Below are 26,090 nucleotides of genomic sequence, written 5' to 3' on the forward strand. Positions count from 1 at the left end.
TCAAGGCTCAGGGGTCCAAGATTATCTTCTGTGTCTGTGTTAATTGGTTTCCCTTTTCTTTGTTGAAGAGGGTCTGTGCAATCCTTCTGCCTAGTCCGCAATCTTGTCCCGCCTCCTCCCAATTTTTCTTAAATCTTCCTTATTCTTTGTCCAGTTTTTACATGTATATGAAGTGATTGAAAATACCATGGCTTGGGTAAGGTGCACCTTAGTCTTCAAAGTGACATCTTTGTTTTTTATCACAATAAAGGTAGACTATCATCATCCCCATTTTCACAAGTGAGGAACATATAGCATTGTTGTTGCTGCTGTTGAGTTGATTCTGACTCATAGAGACCCAATGTGTGTCAGAGAACTGTCTCTACAAGGTGTTCAATGACTAATTTTTCAGAAGATTGACAGACCTTTCTTCCGAGGCATCTCTGGGTGGACTCGAACTACCAATCTTTAGGTTATCAGCCAAGTACTTCAACCATTTGGACTATGAAAGGGTTCCACCTATAGCTTAGAAGTATACACAACTTGCTCAAGATCATTGTTCTGGGTACCTAGTGCTGCTCTGACAAGAAATATAACACAAATAGGATGGCCTTAACAAACAGGAGTTTATTCTTACAATTTGGAGGCTTTAAGTCCAAGTTCAAAGAGCCAGGCTCTAGGGGCCGGATGAAAGCCTCCCTCAACCTTGGGGTCCAACTCTGCCTCCTGCTTCCTTACTGGAGCTAGAGACGTTTCTTTACTCAGACAGCTGCTGGCTGCTGAGGTTGCCAAGCCCAAGGTTGGCAAGTAAAAAGGCACAGTCCCAATGTTACCAAACCACACGGCAGGCCATTAATTTAAATCCATTTTAAGTCTCAAGGTTGGCAGAGCACAGCAGGCTGCTGAACAATGACATGGCTACATGGAGGGTCCAAGCATGCCAAAAGCTAGAGACCATCCCCAAAGCTGCTGCTTATATACGGGAAGCAGATCACATACCCAAAGGCAGCTACTCAGCTGCTTGTGGTAGATCCCACCATGGAGCAGATTGCCAGTCTCATCGTAACTACCACCAGCTGCCCAGCCACTCAACCAGGTCCAGCCAAGTTGACACACAAACATAACTACCACAATCCTATAGTTTCTAAGCATATAAACTGAGAATGGGATCTAAGACTTCCTTACTCTGAAATCATCATTTTTAAGCTGTTACGCAATTTTGTAAATGATTCCCCCATCTCTCGCTCTCTCTCTCTTTTTTTTTTCTTTTTTAATAAATTACCTGTATGAAACATCCTCAGGCAATTTTTCCTTGTTTTCTTCTTTATCCACCACTTCCTCAGAATTTACTCCGTTTGGCTCAGGTTTGAAAAGTGTTTCATAAGAAACACTTTCAGTTTTTCTAACCTATAGAATAAGAAGAAAACTTTTCTTTTTCAAAACATTCTTAGCACATTTACATTTATCAGTAAATCAAAAATGATTCCAAATGAAAAGGCTTAATTATAGAATGTTTTAATTGTTAAGTGCCATCGAGTTGATTCTGACTCACAGCAACCCCATGTGACAGAGCAGAAGTGCCACATAAAATTTTCTAGTCTGTGATCTTCATGGGAACGGATCTTCAAGTTCTGGGAAGCCTCTGGGTGGGTTTAAATTGTCAGTCTATCAGTTAGCAGCTGAGCACTGACCCACTGTGCAAACAAGGATCCTTAATTTATTTAGATAAAAAAATACCATTCCCAAACATTCACTGATAATAAATTTAGATCCAACTATATTAAAAATAGCTAACATTCTGCACTACTAGGACAGCAAATGTTATTTGCTGAAAAGGATGATGAACGCTGCTAAGGGCTGGTTGCTTTAGAATAGAAGGTTATCTAATTTGGCTAACAGCAATTTATTCTAGCTTTGATTGATCATGTTTTAAATTTACAATTAACTCATTTTTTGGATGTGGCTGAAAATATCAATCACATTAAATCATACCTATCATTTGATTTAATTCTAAGGAATCTGATTGAATGTAACATATTTTATTTTCAGCTTTACCACTTTACCTAACCTTCAAAAATCGACCCCTTAAGGGAATGTCTGTACTAAAATAATCTCTCTACCTCTTTGCTGAAGTCTGCATTTTGAGATTCAGCTTCTTTCAGTTGAACAGTCTCTGCTGCAGAGGTTTCATGGTTTGGCTTTACATCATTTTCTCTAATGACAGTGTCTGGTTCCTTGATGTTACTTGATAACAAGTCATCCTTCCTTCGACTCTGCCCAAAAGATATAGCATGTTTAGATTCATGCTGAGCATTCATGTATATTTTACACATAGTGCCTGCCAATTTAAAAACCAACACCATCAAAAAACAACTGAATCTCTACTCCTGAGGGTAACTTGTAGAAATCAAGAGGGAAATAATATATATACATATGTATACATAGAAGCTCTGGTAGCACAGTGGTTAAGGGCACAGGTGCTTACAGAAAAGGCAGCGGTTTGAACCCACCAGCTACTGTGTGGGAGAAAGATCAGGCAGTCTGCTTTCGTAAAGATTTTATGGCCTTAGAAACTCTATGAGGCAGTTTGACTCTGTCCTATGGGATCACTATGAGTCCAAATCAACTCAACAGCAATGGGTTGTGTTTATGTTTGTTTACATATAGCAGTATTCCACACATTTTCCTCATTTTTTCGTCTTCAATCATCTATTTGTAATTTGTAGAATGTGCACATCAATTGCTCTGTTGAATCTCCATTAACATCCCCTGCTCTTGATTAGATGGGAAGATTTCTATGAGGACATGAAAGGACTTTTAGCTGATGTATCTAGTTTTTGTCATTATAAACTCTCAGATACTAACAACAACAACAAAGCCAAACTCACTGCCATCAAATCAATTCTGACTCATAGCAACCCACTTCGGGTTTCTGAGGTGGTAAATCTTTACAGAAGTAGATTGCCTTCCATGGAGTGGCTGGTGGGTTTGAACCTTCAACCTTCTGGTTGAAGTCAAATGGCTTAGGAACTGCACCACCAGAGCTCCTTCAAATACAAAACAGTAAGCAAAAATTCTACCAATAGGAGTAGACCACACAGAAGCTACTGAAAAGGTTCACTAGGCTGCTATCTCTGGATTTATAAAGACAAGCCATAAACAGATATCATGAAAGAAAAAGGTGTCACTTGACAAGGCTGAAGTTGATATGTGATCAGCAGTAACTTTGGTTCTCATGGGAAAAGTACCCTAAAGACAAATAATCAGTAAACACTGTTAGAATTTTTATTTACAAATTATCTCCTGCTACACTTTAGGTCATGTTACATTATGACACAGAGTAATACACAATTTTTTAGACAGGGAACTGGGGACTATCTTGGTAACTTGTATGACATTTTATTTTTGTTGAAATCACTTTTTATCTTAGTATTTCTAAGCAGCAGGCAGGGCACACTGTATTATTACCTGTTACACAGTAGCAGAGACTGAGTCTACAACTGGAGCAAGAGCTTCCAATAAGTAATTTAGCTCTGGTCTCTGGTCTCTTGAACCCCTAGCATTATTTCCATTTTACTAACTTGTCTTATAAGAAGAATTAAATAATATAACTGTCTATTCTATAGACCTTTAAAAACCCATCAGGTAACTCTAGATTCGAGTGATGGTAGATTTTTTACACACAAGGATGATCATAAGCAATTGATATACCTGGGGAATCCTGAATAGATTATCCCTTAAATTTGAAGGACTCTGTAAGGGTGACTGGTCTGAAGCACCAATAACATTTAATCCTTTTTTCTTTTCTCGTAGGCATGCTTGTTGATGTCTCCTGATTCTTTCCATTTGCTCTTCCACAGTCATCCTAGGTCGGGTACTTTCAGCCAAACAGAGCTGTTCTACTGCGCTTCTTGGCCGTTCCTTCAAATTAAACACATGAATATATAAGCGAAGAATTAGAAATATGATGGAAAAAAATATATGTCCTAAAATGCTTTATTTTGTTTTCAAAATCAAAAGTGTAAATTTTGAATGTCATTTAGATAAAACTGGGAAAGCAAATAATGTTACTTTATCCTGAACTAGAACTCAGGGATGTATGGTCAGTGATGGAAAGGGAGACAAAGAGTGGAGAGAGAGAAGAGGCACTGACCAAGGGTATTTTGCTGTAAAAATAACAGTAACAAACAAGACAGAGTATGGCAGCTCTGCAGTGAGCTCACTGAGCTTACTCTATACTGCCCAACAGCCCAACCCACTGCCTGGAAGCAGGAAAATTCCTATGGTTGGATGCTACTGTTGTTGTCAGGTGGCATCGTGTTGGCACCAACTCATAGTGACCCTGTGTACAACAGAATGACACTGCTCAGTCCTGTGCCAGCCTCAAAATCCTTGCCATGCTTGAGGCCACTGTTGCAGCCACGGTGTCAATGCTTCTCACAGAGGGTCTTCCCCTTTTTTGCTGACCTTCTACCTTACCAAGGATGATATCCTTCTTCAGGGAATGGTCCCTTCTGACAACGTGACCAAAGCACAAGAGATGAAGTCTGGTCATTCTTGCTTCTAAGGAGCTTTCCAGTTGTCCTTCCTCCAGGCCAGATTTGTTTGTTCTTCTGACAGTTCATGGTATTTTCAGTATTTTTTGCCAACACCACAGATAAGGCATCAACTCTTCTTTGGTCTTCCTTATTCATTGTCCAGCTTTCACATGCACACAAGACAACCGCAAATACCAAGGCTTAGGTGAGCTGCACTTTAGTCTTCAAACTGACATATTTGTTCTCCAATACTTTACAGAGATATTTTGCAGATTTGCCCAGTATAATACAATGTCTGCTTTCTTGACCGTTGCTTCCATGGGCACTGATTGTGGATCCAAGTAAAATGAAATCCCTGACAAGTCCTCAAGTCTTCTTCACTTTCAGCAAGTAAGGTTGTGTCATTTGCATATTGCAGGCTGTTAATGAATCTTCCTCAAAATCCTGATGTGCATTCTTCTTATAGTCCAGCTTCCTGGATTATTTGCTCAGCATACAGCCTGAATACGTATGGTGAAATGATATAACACTTATACACACACATCCTGATTTTAAACCATTCAGTAGCCCCTTTCTCTGTTCAAACGACAGCCTCTTGGTCTATGTACAGGTTCCTCATCAACACAATTAAGCATTCTGGAACTCCCATTCTTTACAATGTTATTCATAATATGTTATGATTCAATTTATATGGTCAAATGACTTTCCATAGTTAGTAAAACACAGGTAAACATCTTTCTGGTATTCTTTACTTTCAGCCAAGATCCATCTGACATCAGCAATGATATCCCTATTTCCATGTCCTCTTCTAAATCCAGCTTGAGTTTCTGGAAGTTCTCTGTCAATATATGGCTGCAACCATTTCTGAATTATCTTCAACAAAATTTTACTTGTGTGTGATATTGATATGGTTCGATACTTTTCGAATTTGCTGCATCAACTTTCTTTGGAATGGGCATAAATACGGATCTCTTCCAGTTGGCTGGCCAGGTAGCTGTCTTTCAAACATCTTGGCATAAATGAGCGAGCACCTCCAGCACTGCATCTGTTTCTTGAAACATCTCTCAGTAGGTATTCCATCAATTCCTGAACCCTTGTTTCTTGCCAGTTTCTTCACGGCAGCTTGGACTTCTTCCTTCAATACCATTGGTTCTTGATCATATCCTACCTCCTGAAATGGATGAACTCATCAATCAATTCTTTCTGGTATAGTGACTCGGTATATTCCTTCCATCTTCTTTTGATGCTACCTGCATTGTTCAATATTTTGTCCATAGAATTTTTTAATATTGCAACTCAAGACTTGAATTTTTTCTTCAGTTCTTTCAGCTCAAGAAATGCCAAGTGTGTTTTTCTCTTTTGGTTTTCTAATTCCAGATCTTTGGACATTTCATTATAACTTTACTATGCCTCCTTGAGCCACTCTTTGAAATCTTCTGTTCAGCTCTTTTATTTCATCATTTTTTTTTCATTCTCTTTAGCTACTCTCTGTTTAAGAGCCAGCTCCAGTCTCTCTTCTGACAACCATTTTGGTCTTTTCTTTCTTTCCTTTTGCTCTTTTCATGTATGATGGTGTTAATGTCATCCCACAGCTCACCTGGTCTTCTGTCACTGGTGTTCAATGTGTCAAATCAGTTCTTCAGATGGCCTCTAAATTCAGGTGATATACACACATTCAAGGTAGTATTTTCACGGACTTGTTTTAATTTTATTCAGCTTTAATTTGAACTTGAATACGAACAACTGCTGGTCTGTTCAATAGTCAGCTCTTTGCTTTGTTCTGACTGATGATACTGAACTTCTCCTTGCCTCTTTACACAGATGTAGTTGATTTGATTCCTGCATATTCCATCTGGCAAGGCCCATGTGTATAGTCGCTGTTTACACTGTTGAAAAAAGGTATTTGCAATGAATAAGTCACTGGTCTTGCAAAATTCTATCTTGTGGTCTTGGGTGTCATTTCTATCACCAATGCCATATTTTCCAACTGCCAGTGCTGCTTCTTTGTTTCCAGCTTTGGCATTCCAATCACCATTAATAATCAATACATCTTCACTGCATGTTTGGTCAATTTCAGACTGTGGAAGTTCGTAACAATCTTCAATTTCTTCTTGTTTCACTTTAGTGGTTGGTGCATAAATTGGACTGATAGTAGTATTAATTGGTCTTCCTCATAGGCATATGGATATTATCCTATCACTGATAGCATCATACTTCAGGATAGATCTTGAAATTTTTTTTTGCCAACGAATGCGATGTTATTTCTCTTTAATCTGTCATTCCTAGCATAACAGACCATATGACTCTGAGATTCAAAGTGGCCAAAGTGTACATTTCAGCTCATTACTGCCTAGGATACTGATCTTTATGCATTTCATTGCATTTTTGACAACTTCCAATTTTCCTAGATTCATACTTTCTACATTCTACATTCCTGTTATTAATTGATGTCTGCAGTTGCTTTGTTGCATTTTGAGTTGCTTCACATCACTGGCCTGAGACTGATAGTCTACAAGTACCGTAAGGGAAAACTGAAAAGAACATCGAAGAGACTTTTGTTACTGTAGAAACCTTAAATTGGAAGAGGCAAGGAAGCACATCTACTAAATATCAAAGATTTATTTTATTTTAATGAAAATATAATGCTCTAAATAATATATTAACTGTTAAAAGACTAAGAGAGGAAACACTGTATTTTATAATCAGTAATAAAACAAGGAATATTTGCTTCTTATAAATCTCACTGTCATGTTTGAAAACGTAATCTGTTTTTCTGTCTCTCTATCTACCTATCTACATACTTATTCATTTCTATGCTTTTTCTCATTTGTTTACAGTTAATTTTGTATGAAATGAAGGGTCACATTAAACAAGCCATTCTTATTTCTCACTTTCTTCCTAAAGATGTGAGCTACAGGTCTAGGACTGTTTTCTACTCTACAAAATAAAATAAAATAAAATAAAATAAAGCCAAACTTACTGCTATCAAGCAAATTCTGCATCATAGTGATCCTATAGGACAGAATTGTTGCATAGGGTCTCCAATGCTGTAAATATTTACAGAAGCAGATGGCCTCATCTTTCTCTTGCAGAGTGGTTGGTGGGTTTGAACCTCCAACCTTTGGTTAGTAGCTTAATGCTTTAAGTACTGCACCACTACAGCTCTTTACTGAATGAAATAAACATCTTAAAAAGCTCAAGTAGAAACTAAAAGGACAGGGTGATAACGAAAAGTCTTAATATGCAAAATTGATGATCCTCATTTATTGCACAATAAAGCACATATACTTTTACAAAAAAAAGAAACTTTTGAGAGGCATGTCTAACACTCATCAAGGAAATTTTTAGAGGGGTCAAAGAAAAATTTTAAAGAGATATAGTGCAACTGTAAGGAATAGACTCTATACCCAGCTGGTCAAAAGAAACCTAGATTAGTTATTGACTAAATCTATACTCCGAAATGTTAATTACTTAACTGTATTCTTACAAATTAAGATTATTACTTTTTTTTTCAGTATGTAATAAAATTCTGATAAAATCCTAGAAATGAAAATGTATATAAGAATGTTATAAATACGTTTAAAAATCTTTCTAGAAATCAATTTCTAGTTAAATACCGTTCTTGGATCCATCATCTTCTTAGTTTTTCTTAAGGTTACATATGAAGCTATTGTTGAAGATTCGGGTGTTGGTGATTTCGTTCTTGGAGGGACTACTCCAACTGGAAAGTGGGAACCTAAAAATCAAAATACCAGAAAGCTCTACAAAACATATCTCACAGAACATTGCTTTCTTTTGACATATTCAATTTGAGGCTTTTAAATTCAGAAGGCAAATTAATTGTATGAAAAGAGCCAGGAAAAATGTAGTAGGCACTCACTAGGTATTTATCTAATAATTTAGCCAATGATATTACCAGACAAATTTAGGGTTATAACATAATAATGTTCTATAGATTAACAGATGACATTAATAACTGAAAAATAACTATAAATTTCTTTCCTTTGTTGGACTGAGTCTCTGTGATCCTAACTAGTTTACTATTGAAGTAACCTTTTATTCCTTCTAGTAACATTTAATGGATAATATATCCTCACAAAATCCTGTGAAGAACATAAAGAAGGTAAATGAAGTGAAGCGTACCAAACCAAAACCAAACCCACTGCTATCAAGATGATTCCAACTCATAGCGACCCTACAGGACAGAGCAGAATTGCCCCACATGGTTTCCAATGCTATAATCTTTATGGAAGTAGATAGACAATGTTGATCTTTCTCCTGTGGAGTGGCTGGTGGGTTCAAAATGCAGACCTTTTGGTTTGCAGCTGAGTTCTTTCACCATTCTGCCACTGGGTCACCCTGAAGTATAGCATCCATGAGTTAATTTATTTCCTCATGTCCATAAAGCTTGTGGGCAGCATGGCTATATCTAGCTCCTGCTTTCTTTTCTGCTTGGCTTCACTAAGCGTTCACAATACTTTGAGAGGTTGTCAGGACTTCAGTTCAATCCTCTCCCAAAGATTAGGGAAGTTATGGCTCAGAAGGGTTAAGAGATTTAGTTAAATAATCTTAATTTCTGCTTTAATGAAAAACTTACTAACAATGTTAGAAATGGTTAACTATAGGTCGTCATCATCACTTTCTCTTTCGTATTTTTCAAAATTTTAAAGTGAACAAACACCACTTGTATAACTAGAAAATAAATCAATAAATAATAAACAAATACATCATTAATTTAAAAACAAACAAACTCACTGCCATCGAGTTGAACCTGACTCATAGCGACCCCTCCTTGGGTTTCCCAGGCAGTATCACTACGGAAGTAGATTGCCCAACCTTCCTTCCAAGGAGTGGCTGGTGGGTTTAGAACACCAGCCTTCTGGTTAGCAGTCAAAAGCCTTAGGCACTCTGCCACCAGAGATCCCACATCATTAATAGAACAATAAAAACAAATAGAAGTTAATATAAAATATATTTTGACCAAATAATTTCTAAATTTGAAATATTTTACTAGTGGATTTTCATGTCATTGCCATTTTCTGTAAACAGAATATATACACCATCTTCCAGTGAGTGTCTTCTAGTGAAGACACCAGTAAAAGAACACCTTGAGAGCTATAGTTTTTTTTTAAAAACAAGAACAATTGTTTTTCTTTTTTAAAAAAAGCAATAATTTTGAGGTGTGTAAGCAGAAAAAAAGAAGTCTCTCTCTTTTTTTAAAGACACAATAGATAAACCATTTAGGGCCATTTTAGGTTATAAATCAAACAATCAACAGCTTAATTCAGGTTTAAAATTATTTATAAGCTCAGAGTATATTTAATACAGAGTTGTACATTTGAGGACGTGAAGAGCTGAACTGATATATAGTACAGGCAATTTTGCAATCCAAATAATGAAAAAGGACTTGTATACTGTTTAGTGTCCCTTTTAAAAAAGAAATCCCACTTAAAGTCATTTGGCACAAAATATTACACTATAATTGACTAGTGTATTTAAGACATTTATTTAAATGAGATCCTATGATTTTATTATAAGTAAAGGAAAAAAAAATACAACTTTAAAAATAGGTAAAACTTCCAGGAAGAATTCAAATCACATGACAGTATATGATGTAGATGATACAATGTTTTTGATCAGTAAATACATCCATCAGTGGAACGAATGATGGCTAATTTACTTCTGTTTTTCCAAGTCAACTAAATTCTTATTAGTAAATTAAAAAGCACTTACATGATCACTTATTAAATTATTTCTAAATTTTATAAATTTAACCAGTTACATTTATCACATATACATTATGTGGTATCATGAGTACAGAAACTACAAAAGAATGGAATAGAATATGCAAAATTAAAGAATAAAACATACAGTTTTTATTTTATATATGTTTGAAATACTTCCTCTAAAGAGGAGGCTACAATTCAGAGGATTCCAGGGATTAAATATGTCACACATATGACAAATGACATTTCTCTTCCACATCCTGTCTGAAGGGGGCAGACACTATTCAGCTTCAGCAGACCAGTGCTGTTGGCAAACAGGCAGTCTGGCCAGATTTTTGAGGTTTTAAGAAAAGCTACAAAGTTCCAATTTTAAATGTTCACAATCAATCTAGTTTCTTTTTGTTGGGGGGTAAGGAAATTTAAAAAATTACAACAACCTTATTTATAAAAATGAATGCAAAAAATCTGAAATAAATCATTATCAAATAGAATCCAGCAGCCAATTAAAGGAAAAATATATTATGATTACATAAGACTCATCAGTAAATCTATAAATTATATCTTAGTATATTAATAAGAGAAAAAAAAATTATTAAGACATTTAATAAAATTCAACATCCTTTCATCATAAAAAATAGATACCTCCATAATATAAAATGTAGATATCCAAAAAACAAAAAATCAGTATCATGATCATGGGAAATAATTTAGAGCCATTTCCAGTAAAGTCAGGAACAGAATTAAGATAATCCACTCTAATCTCTATATATTAACACAATTGTAAGCTACTAGTGCCAATAAAGTAAGTAATAGGTATATAATTTAGAAAGCAGAAAGTAAAATTATAATTATGAAAGAACTGTGTATCTCGAAAATCCAAATGAAACCAACTGAAATGATATGAGTGAACCCCCAAACCCGTGCACTTTGTGTGACTAAAATGGCTGCCCTACATCTAAACTAAACTCCATTTTGAATCAAACTGCAACCTGGCCTAAAATCTCTGCTTCTGGTGCTTTGAAGAGTCAATTCAGCTTCTTGTAAAATTCTAACTGCTTGTAACCCAAAAGGAGCAAGGGTCAAGATTTCAGTTTGTGCAAGGAATTGTTTGTTAAAAGTTGTTGAGAGTGTTTGTGCACCTTGATCCAAGAATGACTTGGTCAACATGTCCCAGGAGGTTAGGAAACAGAAATGACAATGTTGAGGACTGTAATTTAACCTCCTTGTAACTTTTTGTCACGTTTCCCCTTGTACTTGTGAGCATGTTGCTGTTGTTAGGTGCCACTGAGTTGGATTCGACTCATATAGACCCTGTGCACAACTAAACAAAACACTGCCCCATTCTCCGCCATCTTCAGAATCGCTGCCATGCCTGAGCCCACTGTTGCAGCCTGTGTCAACCCATCTCACTGAGAGTCTCCCTTTTTCAGAGACCCTCCACCTTACCAAGCATGACATCCTCCTTCAGGGAATGGTCCTTTCTGACAACATGACCAAAGTGGGTGAGATGAAGTCTGGCCATTCTTGCTTCCAAGGACCATTCGGCTGCACTCCAGGGGAGAGTTGTTTGTTCTTCTAGCAGTCCAAGGTATTTTCAGTATCCTTTGCCAGTGCCATAATTCAAAGGCATCAACTCTTCTTCAGTCTTCCTTCTTCACTGTCCAGGCTTCACATGCAAACTGAGGTGACTGAAAATACCATGACCTGGGTTAGGCTTCAAAATGACATCTGCTCTTCAATACTTTAAAGAGGTCTTTTGTAGATTTGCCTAGTGCAGTATGACGACTGATTTCTTCACTGCTGCTTCCATGGGTGTTGATTGTGGATCAAAGTAAAACAGAATTCTTGATAACTTTAATCTTTTCTCCATTAATCATGATGGTGTTTCTTCGTCCACTTGTGATGATTTCTGTTTTCTTTTTCTTGAGGTCTAACACACACTGAAGGCTTCAGTCTTTGATTTTCATCAGGAAGTCCTCTTCACTTTCATCAAGCAAGGTTGTGTCATCTGCATATCAGTTGTTAACAAGTCTTCCTCCAATCCTGATGCCACATTCCTTATATAGTCCAGCATCTTGGATTATTTGCTCAGCATACAGGTTGAGTAAGTATGGTGAAAGGATGTAACTCTGATGTATACCTTTCCTGATTGTAAGCCACGTAGTATCACCTTGTTCTGCCTTTATTTTATTCCACCTGACAAAAATCTTGCTCTCTTCTTTTTTTATTTAATGCATTTTATTGAAATATAATTAATGTACAGTGAAATACACAAAACTAAAGTGACACGGGTCAATGCTTTTTTTTTTTTTTTTTGCAGTGTTCCTTCCCCTCCACTTCCACCCCTGGCAACCAACTAAGAAAGTTTCCGTCCATACATAAACTTTTCCTTGGCCCTCCACAACAACGAACTAATACTGTATTTGTCCTTCTGTGATTGACTTATTTCACTTAGCATTAAGTCCTCCAAGTTCATATTATGCAGTGTTTCACAGACTCTACATTATTCTTTAGTACTGCATAGCATTCCATTATGTGTATGTACCATAGTTTGGTCATCTACTCTTCTGTTATAAATTTTTGAGATATGTCCCTTGCCAGATATGTAATTATCAGCAAATATGAATTTGTTGCTGTCATTTTTGTTATTTGCTTTTTCGTGGTGTTGATTTCTTTGTTCCATATAATTTTCTATGCTGAATTTTGTTTTGTTTATGAATCGTGTTAACACTTCCTTCATTGTTATTGTTTTAGTATTTGCTGAGTATTTATGCTGGTCCTCTTTTTTGATGTGAAGGTTTGTCATTTTCTTTGAGGTTACCCTGTGATTTATAGTTTTCTTCCCAAGTTTAGAACAGTCTGTTCTATCTTATAGTTGTCTTGACTTCTCTACCATCTAGAAGTTCTGTAACGACACAGTTTTTTCCCTTTTTTTGGTTTGTAGCTGTCCTCAATTGTCAATTGATATCTCTGGTTCCCTGTTTACCAACTTGTAGGCTTATTTACTTTGAATACTTCCATAGCTGGGTTGGTTTCTGGGTTATATCATCATGTGTGTTAATGGTCATTTGTTGTTGGCTATTGTTGCTTCTCTGTCCAAAGGGCTCCCTTTAGCATCTCTTGTAAGGTTGGTCTGGTTTTTACAAATTCCCTTAATTTCTGCTTATTTGGAAATGTCCTAATTTCACCATCGTATTTGAGGGACAATTTTGCTGGGTACATAATTTTTGGAAATTTTTCTCTTTCATTGTTTTACATCCCATTGTTTGCCTGGTTTCTGTCAAGAAATCTGAGCTTAGTCTTATTGGTTGCCCCTTGCAGGTAACTTTTTTGTTTTTCCCATGCTGCTCTCACGATTCTTTGTCTTTGGTTTTGGTAAGTTTGATGATGATTTGTCTGGGTGATTTTCTTTTGGGGTCTATCCTGTTTGGGGTTTGCTGGACTTCCTGAATGAATATATTCTCATCTTTCATCATACCAGGAAAAATCTCTTTCAACAAATCTTCGACAATTTTCTCTGTGGTTTTATTTTACTCTTCCTGTTCTGGAATTCCGATGACATGTAGGTTATTCCTTTTGATGGTATCCCACATGAACTTTAGGCTTTCTTCATTTTGTTTTGCTCTTTTTTCTGATTTATCCCTTTCCAAAGAAGTGTTCAGGTATTTGCCTTCAGTCTCCCTAATTCTGTCTTCCATTGATTCAATTCTGCTCCTTTGCCCATTCAATGTCTTATCTATTTCTGAAAATTTAGCATTCATCTTCTGGATTTGTGTGTGTAGATTTTGTATAATTTCTAATTTTTCATTTATTTTGTCATTTTGTTCTTGTATTGTCTTTCAAAATTCTTCTAGCATTTTCTCTGTGTTTTCCTTGATCTGTCTCTCAATTTGTTGAAGATACCTAAATATAATTCTTTTGAATTCCTTATCAGGGAGTTCCAAAGCTGTGTCTTCCTCAGGGATGTGTTTTGGGTCTATATCCTGGTCCCTTTTTTCTCCTGCTTTATCTTGCTTCTTTGTGTGGATTGTGATACTCTGTTGTCTCCGAGCACTGTGATGTTTCTGTGTTTATATTTAACTGGTGATTGTATGTTGGAGTGACTTGCCCATGATTTTCATTTTCTTTGTTTTGTTTCTATGTTATCTCTGCAAGCAGGGTACTGTGCTCCTTTATTTGCTAGTTGACAGCACTTCTACACTCACCACCTGTCTCCTTTCCTGTTGTCAGCCTCTCGTATGTCCCTGCCAACCTTGCCAAACAGTGCCTATGTTTAGATCCCTGGAATCCGAATGAGAATGCTATCACTTTCAAATCCAAAATGGTTGCCCCTTGTAAATATTCAAAATGGCTGTGCCCTTGGTCACTTTAAATATCCAAAATGGCTGCCACTTGTAAACATTGAAAATGGCTGCTGCATGTAAACAATCAAAATGGCTGCTCCCTCTGGACAGCGGAAAGTCAACAGCTCAGGCTGTCTCCTACCTTGCTGCTTCCCTTACTAGTTATAGGCCACCAATGCAGTCGTCCCTGCAGCCCTTGGTGACCAGGGCTGATCTTTAGGTGAGTTCTCACCATTTGTAAATGTTCACCAACACCACCTGTAAATTTTCAGGCTGTTGGTCCCCTCGGAGTAGCTGACAGTCTGCAGCTCCGACCATCTCTGTACTCACTGTTTTCATTCAGGTTTTTCCACTAGTTGGTGCCTAATGCATTTCTGTATAATTCTTTTCAAAGCTCAGGGCTCCAGGATTATCATTTGTATCTTTGTCACTTGTTTTCTCTTTTTTTTTGTCGAAGAGGGTCTGTGTCGCTTGTCTGCGTATTCCTCAATCTTACTGGAAGTCCTTGCTCTCTTCTTGCAACATGGAATAGGATAGTACTCTTAGTGGTAGTAAATGTGTCTCCTAATGTGCAAAATCTATCTACCTTTCAATAACACTCATTGCTTTACAACACTGAGACCAGAATTAGATGGAGACTGGCTACTTCTAGTGACCAGTCTGAAAGGGCTCACACTAGAAGGTCTTAGATAGAGTGGGAGAAAAATGTGGAATAAAACTCAAAATCATAAAAATGACCAGGTCATTAGTAGTATGGAGACTGATGGGATCTCCAGGTTACCCTTAGTTAGCCTTTGAATCTGAACCAAATTAGCCCTTGTGGCTCAATTTCCAGGCAAAAAATAGATCTACAGGGTGAAGAGTAACACTAAGTGGGTATGTACTCCTTAGAACAATAAATTAAACCATTCTGAGATCAAAAGGGCAGCATTTGTCCAGGGACAAAGTTCAGAAGGCAGGAAGGATTAGGAAAGGAAAAGGAATGAAAAGGAGAAATCAATTTGCTCTACAAACTTTTACCCAAATCACAATAAAAACTTAAAAACAAAACAAATAAAAAATGCTTTGCTTTCATTTCTAACACAGTGTAAGACTGGGGCTTCGCTAAGACACTACTCAGAACTGTTATATAATTTACACAGGTTGTCGGTCTTTAGCCAATCTACTGTGTGTGTGCGGTAGAGTCAATGTTTGTTTAGGCGTACTCGCATATTTACTATTCTCTTTCATTCCTTCTAGCTTCTCAGACTTTCCATATTTGATGAATTTCCTTCTACCTGAAGTAATGTAGAACTTTTAAGTGATTGTCAAGAAGTGGCAAAGACTCCAATTTTGATTTGTCTTTATCATACCACCCTTTGATTGAGGTAAAATATATACTAAACTGCATAGATGCATAGTGCACAAATGCTGAGGCTTGACAAATATACAGACCTGCGTAAGCATCTTAATTTAGATAAAGATCATTTCTACTACCCCAGAAAGCTCCTTTTCCATCAATCCTCCCCTTCCCAAAATGGCAACTACTATTCTGATGTCTGTCACCAGCAGGCATCAATTTGGACCTTTCTCAAATGTCATAAAGGGGAGTTATTCACTCTCTTGTCTTGGGCTTCTTTTTTTACTCTCTCTCTCTATATATATACATACACACATACACACACACATAATATTCATTTATATGTTGTCAAAATTCATACATATTATACATTAATCAGTAGTTCATTTTTTGTAATTACAGAGGAGTATTCCATTGTTTGAAGATATCACAATTTGTTTATTCACTGATGGATACATAGGCTGTTTCCAGTTTTTATTTATTATGAATGACAGACAGAGAGACAGCTGTTGCCAAGTCATCTCTGACTCACGGAGACAAAAGACAAACTTTTGTTCACCCTTAAGACACCAGGCATGTTCAAATTCATTGTATTATGAATTAAAGCTGCATTAAAAATCCTTGTACTAGTATTTTTGAGGAATGTGTTCATTTTCTCAGGTAAATACATAGGAGTAGAACTGCTGGATCATAAGATCCTATAAATTAGGATCACAAGATCTTACCAAATAAACTGCACATTTAATTTATAAGAAATGGGTGAATTGTTGTTCCATTTTATATCACCATTAGAATGTGAATTTCCATTGTTCTGTATTATAATCAAAGGAGCTCTCTGGTGGTGGTGTGCCTAAGACATCTGACTGGTAACCAGAGGGTTGGTTGTTCAAACCTATCAGCCACTCTACAGAAGGAAGACTGGGCAATCTACTTCCATAAAGATTCACTGCCTCAGAAACCCAAAGGGGTCGCTATGAGTCAGAATCAACTTGATGGCAGTGAGTTTGGTTTTAGGCTTTATGTCCTAATCAATACTTGGTATCTTCAGAGTTTTAAAGTTAGCCATTTTAGACACTGAATGTAATTTTAAATTGCATTCTCTTTATGACTAGTAAGAGTGGAAACCTTTTTGTATTCTTACTGGTCACTCTAGAACTTATTTTGTTAAGTGTCCAACTCTCTTTTCTTATTGGGTTGTTTGTCTTTATTATTGACTTACAGGAGTTCTTAATGTATGAAGTTTTAAATGGACTTTGAAAAAATACAACTAATTAGTTTTCACTGAGAGTCCAGCCTTCTAAGTTATTCAGTTTATTTGAGAGATCTCCTATGAGACTTCTAATTTGTCCAGGCTCTGAGCTCTATCACAAGATGCCTTTATTGATCATTTAATTTCGTGGTTACCTCTTTCAAGTAGCTTTTCTCTTCTGACAATTCTTTTCTTTAGTTTTTCCCAACTTGGTGATACTTTTTTTATTTTTTTACAAAACGAAACTAAAATGACATTAAGCAGCATTTGTCAGCATTTTCTGTGGGAAAAGTGGTCAGGAAATCTAGTTTAATATATTGTCAAAAATATAATTTACTTTTGTTTGCATTATAATTTTTCTGGGATGTTTACAGTAAACTACAACAGTAAGATAAAGACTGAGTCTATGATTGTTTAATTTACATTTTGTATAAAATGTTAAGAGGATAATAAAGACTTTCAATGAGGAGACAATTTGTTTTGATAAGAAATAGAAAGATGTACAAATATTAAAATTTCAAGAATTCAGTATTTTTCTGATATTGTTGTTGTTGTTGTTATGTGCTGTTGAGTTGGACCCAACTCATAGTGACCCCTCCTTGGGTTTCTAAGGCAGTATCACTACGGAACTAGATTGCCCCATCTTCCTTCCGAGGAGTGGCTGGTTTGAACTGCCAGCCTTCTGGTTAGCAGTCAAGTGCCTTAGGCACTACACTACCAGAGCTGCTTTTCTGATATTAGATGACCTAAAAAAATTTTCAATTTTGGAAAAAGATATGTAAATATTATCACCTTAGAGTTTCTCAAACTATATGCATGATCCTTTAGCAGATTAAAAAATTTAGTCCACTGAGTTATGGAATAGCATTTTTCTAAAAAATTTTACATTTTGCCATATTTGCTTTTTACAAGTACATACACACCCACATTTTTGGTGAACCATTTGAAAGTGAGTTGCAGATATATTTCCAATAAGTATTTTAGAATTCACATAACACACTTCTTTACATAATTACAATAGAATGATTATATCTATTATTATCTAATATCAAGAATATATTCAAACTTCTAAAATTGTCCCAAGAATGTCACTAAGAGCCTTTTCTTTTCAACTGACCCAATCAAGATTCAAGCACTGAATAATATTTGGCTTTATCTTTTAAATCTAGAATAAACTTCCTCCCTTCTAATCATTTTCTTTATGATAACAATTTCTCAAAGAAAGATCCACACTTAAAGATCAGATTATATACAGTACGAGCAAGTATTATTTCACGGAATTTATAGAATTGGGTGAAAATTTATATCAACCCCTAATTCCTCATGAACAATTTTCAAATAGTGTGTATGGGGAAGAATCCTCTGAAAATGGAAAGTTTTACCAAAGCTTGACATAACTTACTTTTTTTAAAAAAATTTTATTGTGATCTGGGTGAAAGTTTACAGAGCAAACTCATCTTCCATACAGCAGTTCACATACACTTTGTCTCATGACATTGACTCTAATCTCCCAAATGTAACAGCTCTCCTATTTCCTCCCCATAGTCACCTCTTCTCTGTGTCCTTCCCTCCCATGCACTCTTGCCTCCTGGGCTGTCTCCCTGTGCATACACAGCTCTTCTATTCTCCCATGACTGATCTCTCCAAGCAATGCATCCACCCAATGCAAATGTTCAGCTCATATGCTTGTCTTTTGTTTGGCTGGAAGCCACAAGAATGGGTTCAATTCCAGACCTGAAGGGCAGCTAGGGTCCATAGTCTCAGGTTCTTAAGACCAGTAAACCTGCCCCCCCTTTTTTTAAATGACTTTGAGTTCTGTTCCACATTGCTCTCCTTCTCTATCCAAGATCTCTTAAAGAGATCCCCCTCCGAGTGGTTGACAGTGGTAGCCGGGCACCATCTAGTTCTTCTGGTCTCATAGTCATATAGGCTGAGGATTACATGTTGTACCAGTCACTTGGACTAACTGTTTCCATGAATCTTTGGTTTTCTTGATTCTGTTTTGCTCTGGACAAGAGACCCATTGTTGCATCTAGATGGCTGCTTGCAAGCTTTTAAGATGCCAGTCGCTAGTCACCAAAGTAGGATGTGGAACAATATTTTTGTGTAGTATATTATGCCAATTGAGCTTGATGTCCCCTACAACCATAGTTCCCAGCCCATAGGTCCAACTACTTGCTCCCTCTGGGTCGCTGGCTGTAGCCAAGAAGTGACTACAACCTTGCTCCTTGTTAGCTCTACTATATACCTAGAAAGTCTTATAGAACATACAAATACATTTGTAAAAACATTGTCTGCCAACCCTATATATGGTCATGGGCACACTCCTCCCTGCATAGACATACCTAATAGTTCACCTGCCCACCTATCAATCTACCCGTCGATCAAGGTTTGCCATCACTGACAACGCAGTACTGTATGCCAAAAGGGTTCATCTTTGTTATCTGTACCTCTCTCCATCTTCTTCTTACTCAATGCCACCGTGTTGATCACTCGCATTTGACACAACTTACTTCTCAGCAAAAATTAACCTGAATGGATGTGAAACTTTTATAGTCTTTATTTATCCCACTTAGAATGACTGTCCCAGAAATATGTTTTTAAAAAGAGGTGGTGCCTTATTCCTAACCAAGATGAACCACGGTACATTCCTAGTACCTGAAAACTTCTTTATTCAGAAACTCACCAGATTTCCAAGGTTCCAGATAAGGGACTGTGGACTGCGTAGATAGTGAGACAGTATGTAAAATTACATCATTGCTAAAATGTCTAAAAGATACAAAAGATAAAATATATCCCAAATGCTGACCTTTAACAACTGCAGATTCCATTTCTGAAACAGGTTCTGACTTTTCCTCTCCATTAGATTCATCAACTTCTGCCACTGTTGTTAACTCTGGTTCACTCTTGTACAGTCTATAATCTGGACCCTACAAATGAAGACATGTTATTGAAAAAACAAAAAACTAAAATCTTTCTTTAAAATGTTAATCTCTAAAGATTAGAATAAAATCCTAAAACTTAACAGGCCCATACTCAGCTATTTGGAAACAATTAATCTTTATGCTATAACTAAGGAAAAAGAAAAGAATTTGAAAGACTTGTAACTAAGTAAAAATTACGGCTTAAAAATTAAGAATATTCCATTTTAGGAATAAAGCCATTAGAATATTTTTAACATGTTATAACTGAGGTCTAAAAGTAATTATATAGACTCGAGACATTTTCATTTAGAAGGTGGCCTGAGTAAGTGAGGCCCCATTCCAGCACTAAAATTCCTATTACAGACACACATTTTGCTGTTCTCAAAATAAGCTGTTCTTTTTGTTCCTTTATTCTCCTCTCTCTGCTTCTTATATTTTACTGTTATTTGCTTAATCTTAAATCTCTTATGTCTGATTTCTAGTAGTGAAGTGTTTCCTTGGTAATGTCCACATTTTTAACAATTTTCCTAGACTGAGCTGTCCATGTCCCAATACTGTAATTAATCCTACAAACAATCTCTTTACTTCTCTCTTCTTTCTGGTGCAAAGATATAATTTTGCCTCTAATATCCTAACATGGTATATTTACAATGTGACTTATTCAAAATGTTTAAAATAAAATAACCACTATTATGAAAATATTCAAATAAATGACAATGGTAAACCAAAAGAGGAAAACCATCTATGAAAAAAAATTAGATAATATTTGTTAGATAAACAAAAAAGCACTGGCTAAAAGTAGGGTTATAAAAACATGGGGTGATAATTAAAAACAAAAGTTCAATAGCAAAATAAAATAATTAAAAAATATGAGGGGGCATATATGATTGATTATTCTGTGGCTATTCCAGCCACTTACACAGTGAGTTCCATTTCTTGGATATCCTTGAACTTGGTGAATCTTCTTTTCTTCAGGCAGATGCACTGGGCCCCTGCTATAACAGAGCAAGGAGCTGCTATCACTGGGCAGAGGGGGGATTATGGGAGGCTGCTCTGTAAACTCATAGGACCGAGGAAGTGGAGGACGAGGTGGGACTACTTCCTCTTCCTAAAGATTGTAGAATAGTCACCTTATTTAGATAAGCATATTGAATTAAATGTATCTATTTTTTTTCAATGGTAAATTAACTTATATTGACTTTAAGATAATTAAAGTGACACTGTCAAGATCAAAGTCTCATATTGAAAAGTAAAACCAAATAGTTTTTATGATAGCCAATAACTGGGTTTTAAATATGGTAGTACTTAATTTCTTCTGTAAGACATAGGCATGGCTTACACTGAAGCTCAACATCAAAACAGACAACTGTATGAAACTAATCATTTTATTTCATTTTAAAAATAGAAGGAATGAATCAATTAAAAAATTATACTTCATTTTCTTCCCTCAAATTTTAAGAGAAGAAAAAAAAAGGAGAACCATTTCTGTGATTGGTTTTTATGTAAAATTCAAAACCAAAGATTTGTTCAACTAGGTTGACAGTATCTCTTTGTAGCTATAATTTCTTTATGCCATGCATCATACAGCTGATTAACTTTACAAAAAACTATGACAAAGTTAAAATTCTAATAGATGTAAAGTGGTGATTCAATTTTTTTTGCATTTAGAAAAGAAAAAAAAATTACATTTTTATAAGTACCAAATTACAGAATCAATAAAATTTTAAGATTAAGACAATAACTTTTAAATAGAATATATTTAAAAAACATTTTTGTTAAAAGAGTAGAAAAAAGCTCAATTCATGCTTTAAATAATTAAATAGTTAGAAACATAATCCAAACTTACCTCATTTTTGTATTTGACTGTTGAAAAAGGCTTTGATCCTATCATACCTATGAAAAAATTATAAAATAACTAATTTAGCTCTCTAAATCTACAGGAAAAAAAAAAAGAATTCCATTTAACTTATTTTAGCATGGCAATTTGCCTCTACCTATTAAAATGGAAAATGTGAGCTAGAAATCTCACTTCTTAGAATCTACTAAGCACTAGCATGTATATGTGGTTCAGATACATGTACAATAGTGTTTATTTTAACTTGATGGCAACTGGTATGGCAGCAAAAAGTAGAACAATTTACATGCCCATCAATACAGAAATGGATAAATAAATTACAGTTAATCTATTTTATTGTATTAAGAGAAAAAAGCAAATTGTGGAAACATAGTGAGCTCATTTTTCGTTTGTGTGTGTGAAAAATTCCTACAACCCAAACACTGCATGTGTTCTTATTCACAAAACAGTGGCTATGTTTGTGTGGGTGAATCCAGCATGCTCTCTTGAGTACTCACTGAATGCCATGAAGAAAAGTGCTTGTTTTCTTAAGTCAAAATATCCATTAAGGTAATAAAATGAAGCCAGTTATTTGTGATATTCCATTTAGATACAATACTGGGGCTGGATACTACGCAATAAAATACAAAGCTAATTTACCTGTTTCTGCAGTGCCCCTTTGCTGTTTGTGTTTACTTAGCCCTTCCATGACATCTTGAATTCTCCAAAGTTCTTTCTGAATCTGTGCACGCTGAATTCCTGCTGATTCAGTCTGTCAATAAAATGAATAAACCACGTACAAGACAAACCATCAAATAAAGTCACAAATTCCACTAACTACATATATATATATATATATATATATATATATATATATATAAACATGAGAATTCTAACTGCAGTGGATATATATATATATATATATATATATATATAAATAAATATAAACATGAGAATTCTAACTGCAGTGGATTAAATTTTGAAAATACTTAATATGATCTATATGGATTCCCAAGTTTTCAACTTCAGTGGAAAAGATAAAAGATTAAGCAGAGAAAGAAAAGAAACTTAAGTGCAATATTTCATGTTTCTCTAATGGCTAGATCAAGAATCAATTAAGTAATCAATTAATTAAGTAATCAATTAAGTAAGCTTTGCTTTATATTACTTATGATCCCAAGAAAGCATACTGATCAGAAGGAATGAAAACAGAAAACATGAACAAAACCAAACCAAACCAAAACAAAAAAACCTCAGGAGCCACAAAGCAAAACAAAAATAACTTTCTTGGGTGGGGGGAAAACAAAGTATATTAGCTTCCTAAATTCTAGACAGGGCTTCAAACTAGTTCTTTCCAGTTCAGTCGTGGCCGACGAAGAAACACTGGAATAGACCTGAATCTGTAAAGTATGAGTTTACTGAAAAGATAACAGGAATGGGAAAGGTTGATGCCCTGCTAGAAACTTAATATCCCTCTTAGAAAACAACAGTAGTGTGTGTGTTGCATAGCAACCAAATCTCTTGACTAGCACAGTTGGAATGGGTTTTCTCTAAGATTTTATTAGAACTCTATGACTCTCACTGATACTTTGGATAACAATAAACACATTTTATGAATGTAACTTTAAGAAATAGGTAATGAAGTACAAACACTGTCACATTACCTAGCAATATATTTTTTTTCACTGAATAACAGTTCTTGAAGACTAAATATTAGATATATTTCATCAGCAAGTTAAAAAGCCCTCAGAACAGTAGAAATATGTTTTTAAAGTAAAAGCCTAAAGACTATGAACTAACAATGCTTCCAAAGGGCACTACTACAGAAGCTTAGTTATCTAGTTTTCCGAGGCACAGGATAGAAGCATCAAAGTAAAAGGAAGAAGTACTCACACAAGACCCAAACACGACAGCTCAGAGATGTGGATATTGATATAGACTTATCAGGAGAGAAGATCAACTATAAAAATCAGATACTTGCACATGTTGTATAAAAAATATGCATTATATTTGTAATAATAATAAATAAATCAATAAATATATATATACACATATTTTTTCCCATCTGAAAAGTGTACAAAGAAAAAATCTTAATTTTTGTCTTATTTTGCAATACTTATTATCACTTTTTCTTCTATGATTTAACTACTCATATTCTGTCTACTTTCTAGTGGACTGTTTCTCCAAACACAAAAGACAACTTTCCTTGCACATCTAGATAGCAAACCCTTGTTAAACTTTAGCAGTCAAAGATACCACTCTTTTCCAGTAATGCCATCTATTAACTTTGTCTATGTTGCTTTCTAGGAGTTCTGGTGGCATAGTGCCTAAGGCATTTGACTGCTAACCAGAAGTCTGGTGGTTTAAACCCACCAGCCACCCCTCGGAAGGAAGGTTGGGCAATCTACTTCCATAGAGATATTGCCTCAGAAACTCAAAGAGAGGTTGCCTATGAGTCAGGTTCGACTTGATAGCTCTAAGTTTGGTTTGGTTTATGCTGCTTTCTAGGAGCTCAGGGGGCATGCTGGCTAAAGCATTCAGCTGCTAACCAAAAGGCTGGCTGTTTGAATCCACCAGATGCTCTGAGGGAGAAAAATGAGGCCGTCTACTTCCTTAAAGATTTACAGCCTTGGAAACCCTATGGGGCAATTCTACCCTTTCTTATAGGGTCACTGAGTTAGAACTGACTTGAAGGCAGTGAGTTTGGTTTTTCTTGGCTGTTACTCTCATTGAAGAGAAATCTTTTATTTCGATAGAGTAAAATTTCAGTAATTTTTTTCTCCCTCTTTTCCTTCCTCCCTTTCACCCTTTCTCTTTTCCCTGCTCCCACTTTTGATTTTGCTTTGTAGGTAGTATTTTTTGGGTCTTGTTTGAGAAGTTCATCCCTACTCTACATTTCCTGCCATTAGTTTTATACTCTTACTGTTTACTTTTAGGTGTGTAATGCATTGGAAGTTCACCTTTCTTTTTGGTATGAGCAAGTCATCAATACAGTGAGCCTGTTTTCTAACACCATCTACTAATAATTTCTCAATTCCTTACTTATTAAATCCCAAGTTGTTTCCTATTCATGGTCTATTGCTGAGTTTTCTATTCTGTTTCATTGGTCTATTTTTGCTCTGTACCATGTTTAACACTATGCTTCTATATTTGTTTTCTTATTTACTTATTTAACAAATGCTTAAATAATATGTTTTATGTGCCTGGTTCTATTTTAAGTCCTTCAAAAATATCAACACATGTGATCCTAATAACAACCCGACAGGTGTAGTTATTATTATGATCTTCAGTTTACAGTTGAAGAAACTGAGGCACACAGTAGTTATGTTACTAATGCAACATTACGTGTGTAATCCTATCTCTCTTACAGCATGCCTTCTATAGTTGCCCTTTTTCTTCCTTCAAAATGTCTTAACTTCCTGTGAGCCTTTATTATAACCTTTAAAATATTAGAACCATTTTGTTAACTTCTCCAGAAAAGTTCTGCTGGAAATTTGGTAAGAATACAATTTAAGTATGGGAAGAATTTTCATCTTGATCATGTCATACCAATTATAAGTCTTCCTTTAGTCAAATCTTCTTCATGTCTTATAATTAAATTTTAATAATAAACATTTTTTGTTAAGTTACATCAGGGGATGGCAAATTGCTGTGGCCCACAGTCCCTTTTCACATGGCCTTGAACCAAGAATGGATTTTGCAGTTTCAAGGGGTTGTTTAAATAACTAAGTAAGTAAATAAATAAAGACAAACAAAATATATGCCAGAATGTATGTATCTATAACATCTGAAATATTTAATGTCAGGCCTTTTACAAAACGCTTGTTGACCACTGGGTTAAACCTTGTTATTTTTGTTGTGCTGAGTCAACCTTAGACATACGTTTTCCTCTATTGTACTTAGTATCTTATTTCTGTAGTTTATTATTGACAGTGTAACAACAGTGTTTCAAAGAAGTCACAGCCACATGTGGCTATTTAATTTAAATAATTAAAATGAAACACAATTAGGGTCCAGTTCCTTAATCACAGTAGTTGTATTTCTAGAACTTAATAGCCCCTTGTGAATAGTGGCTATTAAGACAGCACAGATACCGTTCATCTTTTATAGGGTCAATCTTGTTAATCTTTATGCATTTTATTGATTGATCTGTTGTGT

General features: G+C 35.6%; 1 protein-coding gene across 1 annotated transcript in view; it reads right to left on the bottom strand.

The window, feature by feature from the left end:
• PLEKHA5 (pleckstrin homology domain containing A5) overlaps positions 1-26,090 on the bottom strand; it is a gene marked incomplete at its 5' end in the record, with an annotated part of 101,168 nt that overhangs the window by 18,513 nt on the left and 56,565 nt on the right. Inside the window, 8 exons of the mRNA XM_042781784.1 lie at positions 1,262-1,386; positions 2,100-2,252; positions 3,691-3,900; positions 8,135-8,253; positions 19,984-20,104; positions 21,018-21,206; positions 21,945-21,991; positions 22,593-22,704. Of these exons, the coding sequence (XP_042637718.1) occupies positions 1,262-1,386; positions 2,100-2,252; positions 3,691-3,900; positions 8,135-8,253; positions 19,984-20,104; positions 21,018-21,206; positions 21,945-21,991; positions 22,593-22,704 (1,076 nt within the window). The remainder of the gene's footprint in view (positions 1-1,261; positions 1,387-2,099; positions 2,253-3,690; positions 3,901-8,134; positions 8,254-19,983; positions 20,105-21,017; positions 21,207-21,944; positions 21,992-22,592; positions 22,705-26,090) is intronic.

This window comes from Orycteropus afer, unplaced genomic scaffold (assembly GCF_000298275.1).
Source record: "Orycteropus afer afer isolate SDZICR_OR568_19922 unplaced genomic scaffold, OryAfe1.0 scaffold00171, whole genome shotgun sequence".
Classification (NCBI taxonomy): Eukaryota; Metazoa; Chordata; class Mammalia; order Tubulidentata; family Orycteropodidae; genus Orycteropus; species Orycteropus afer.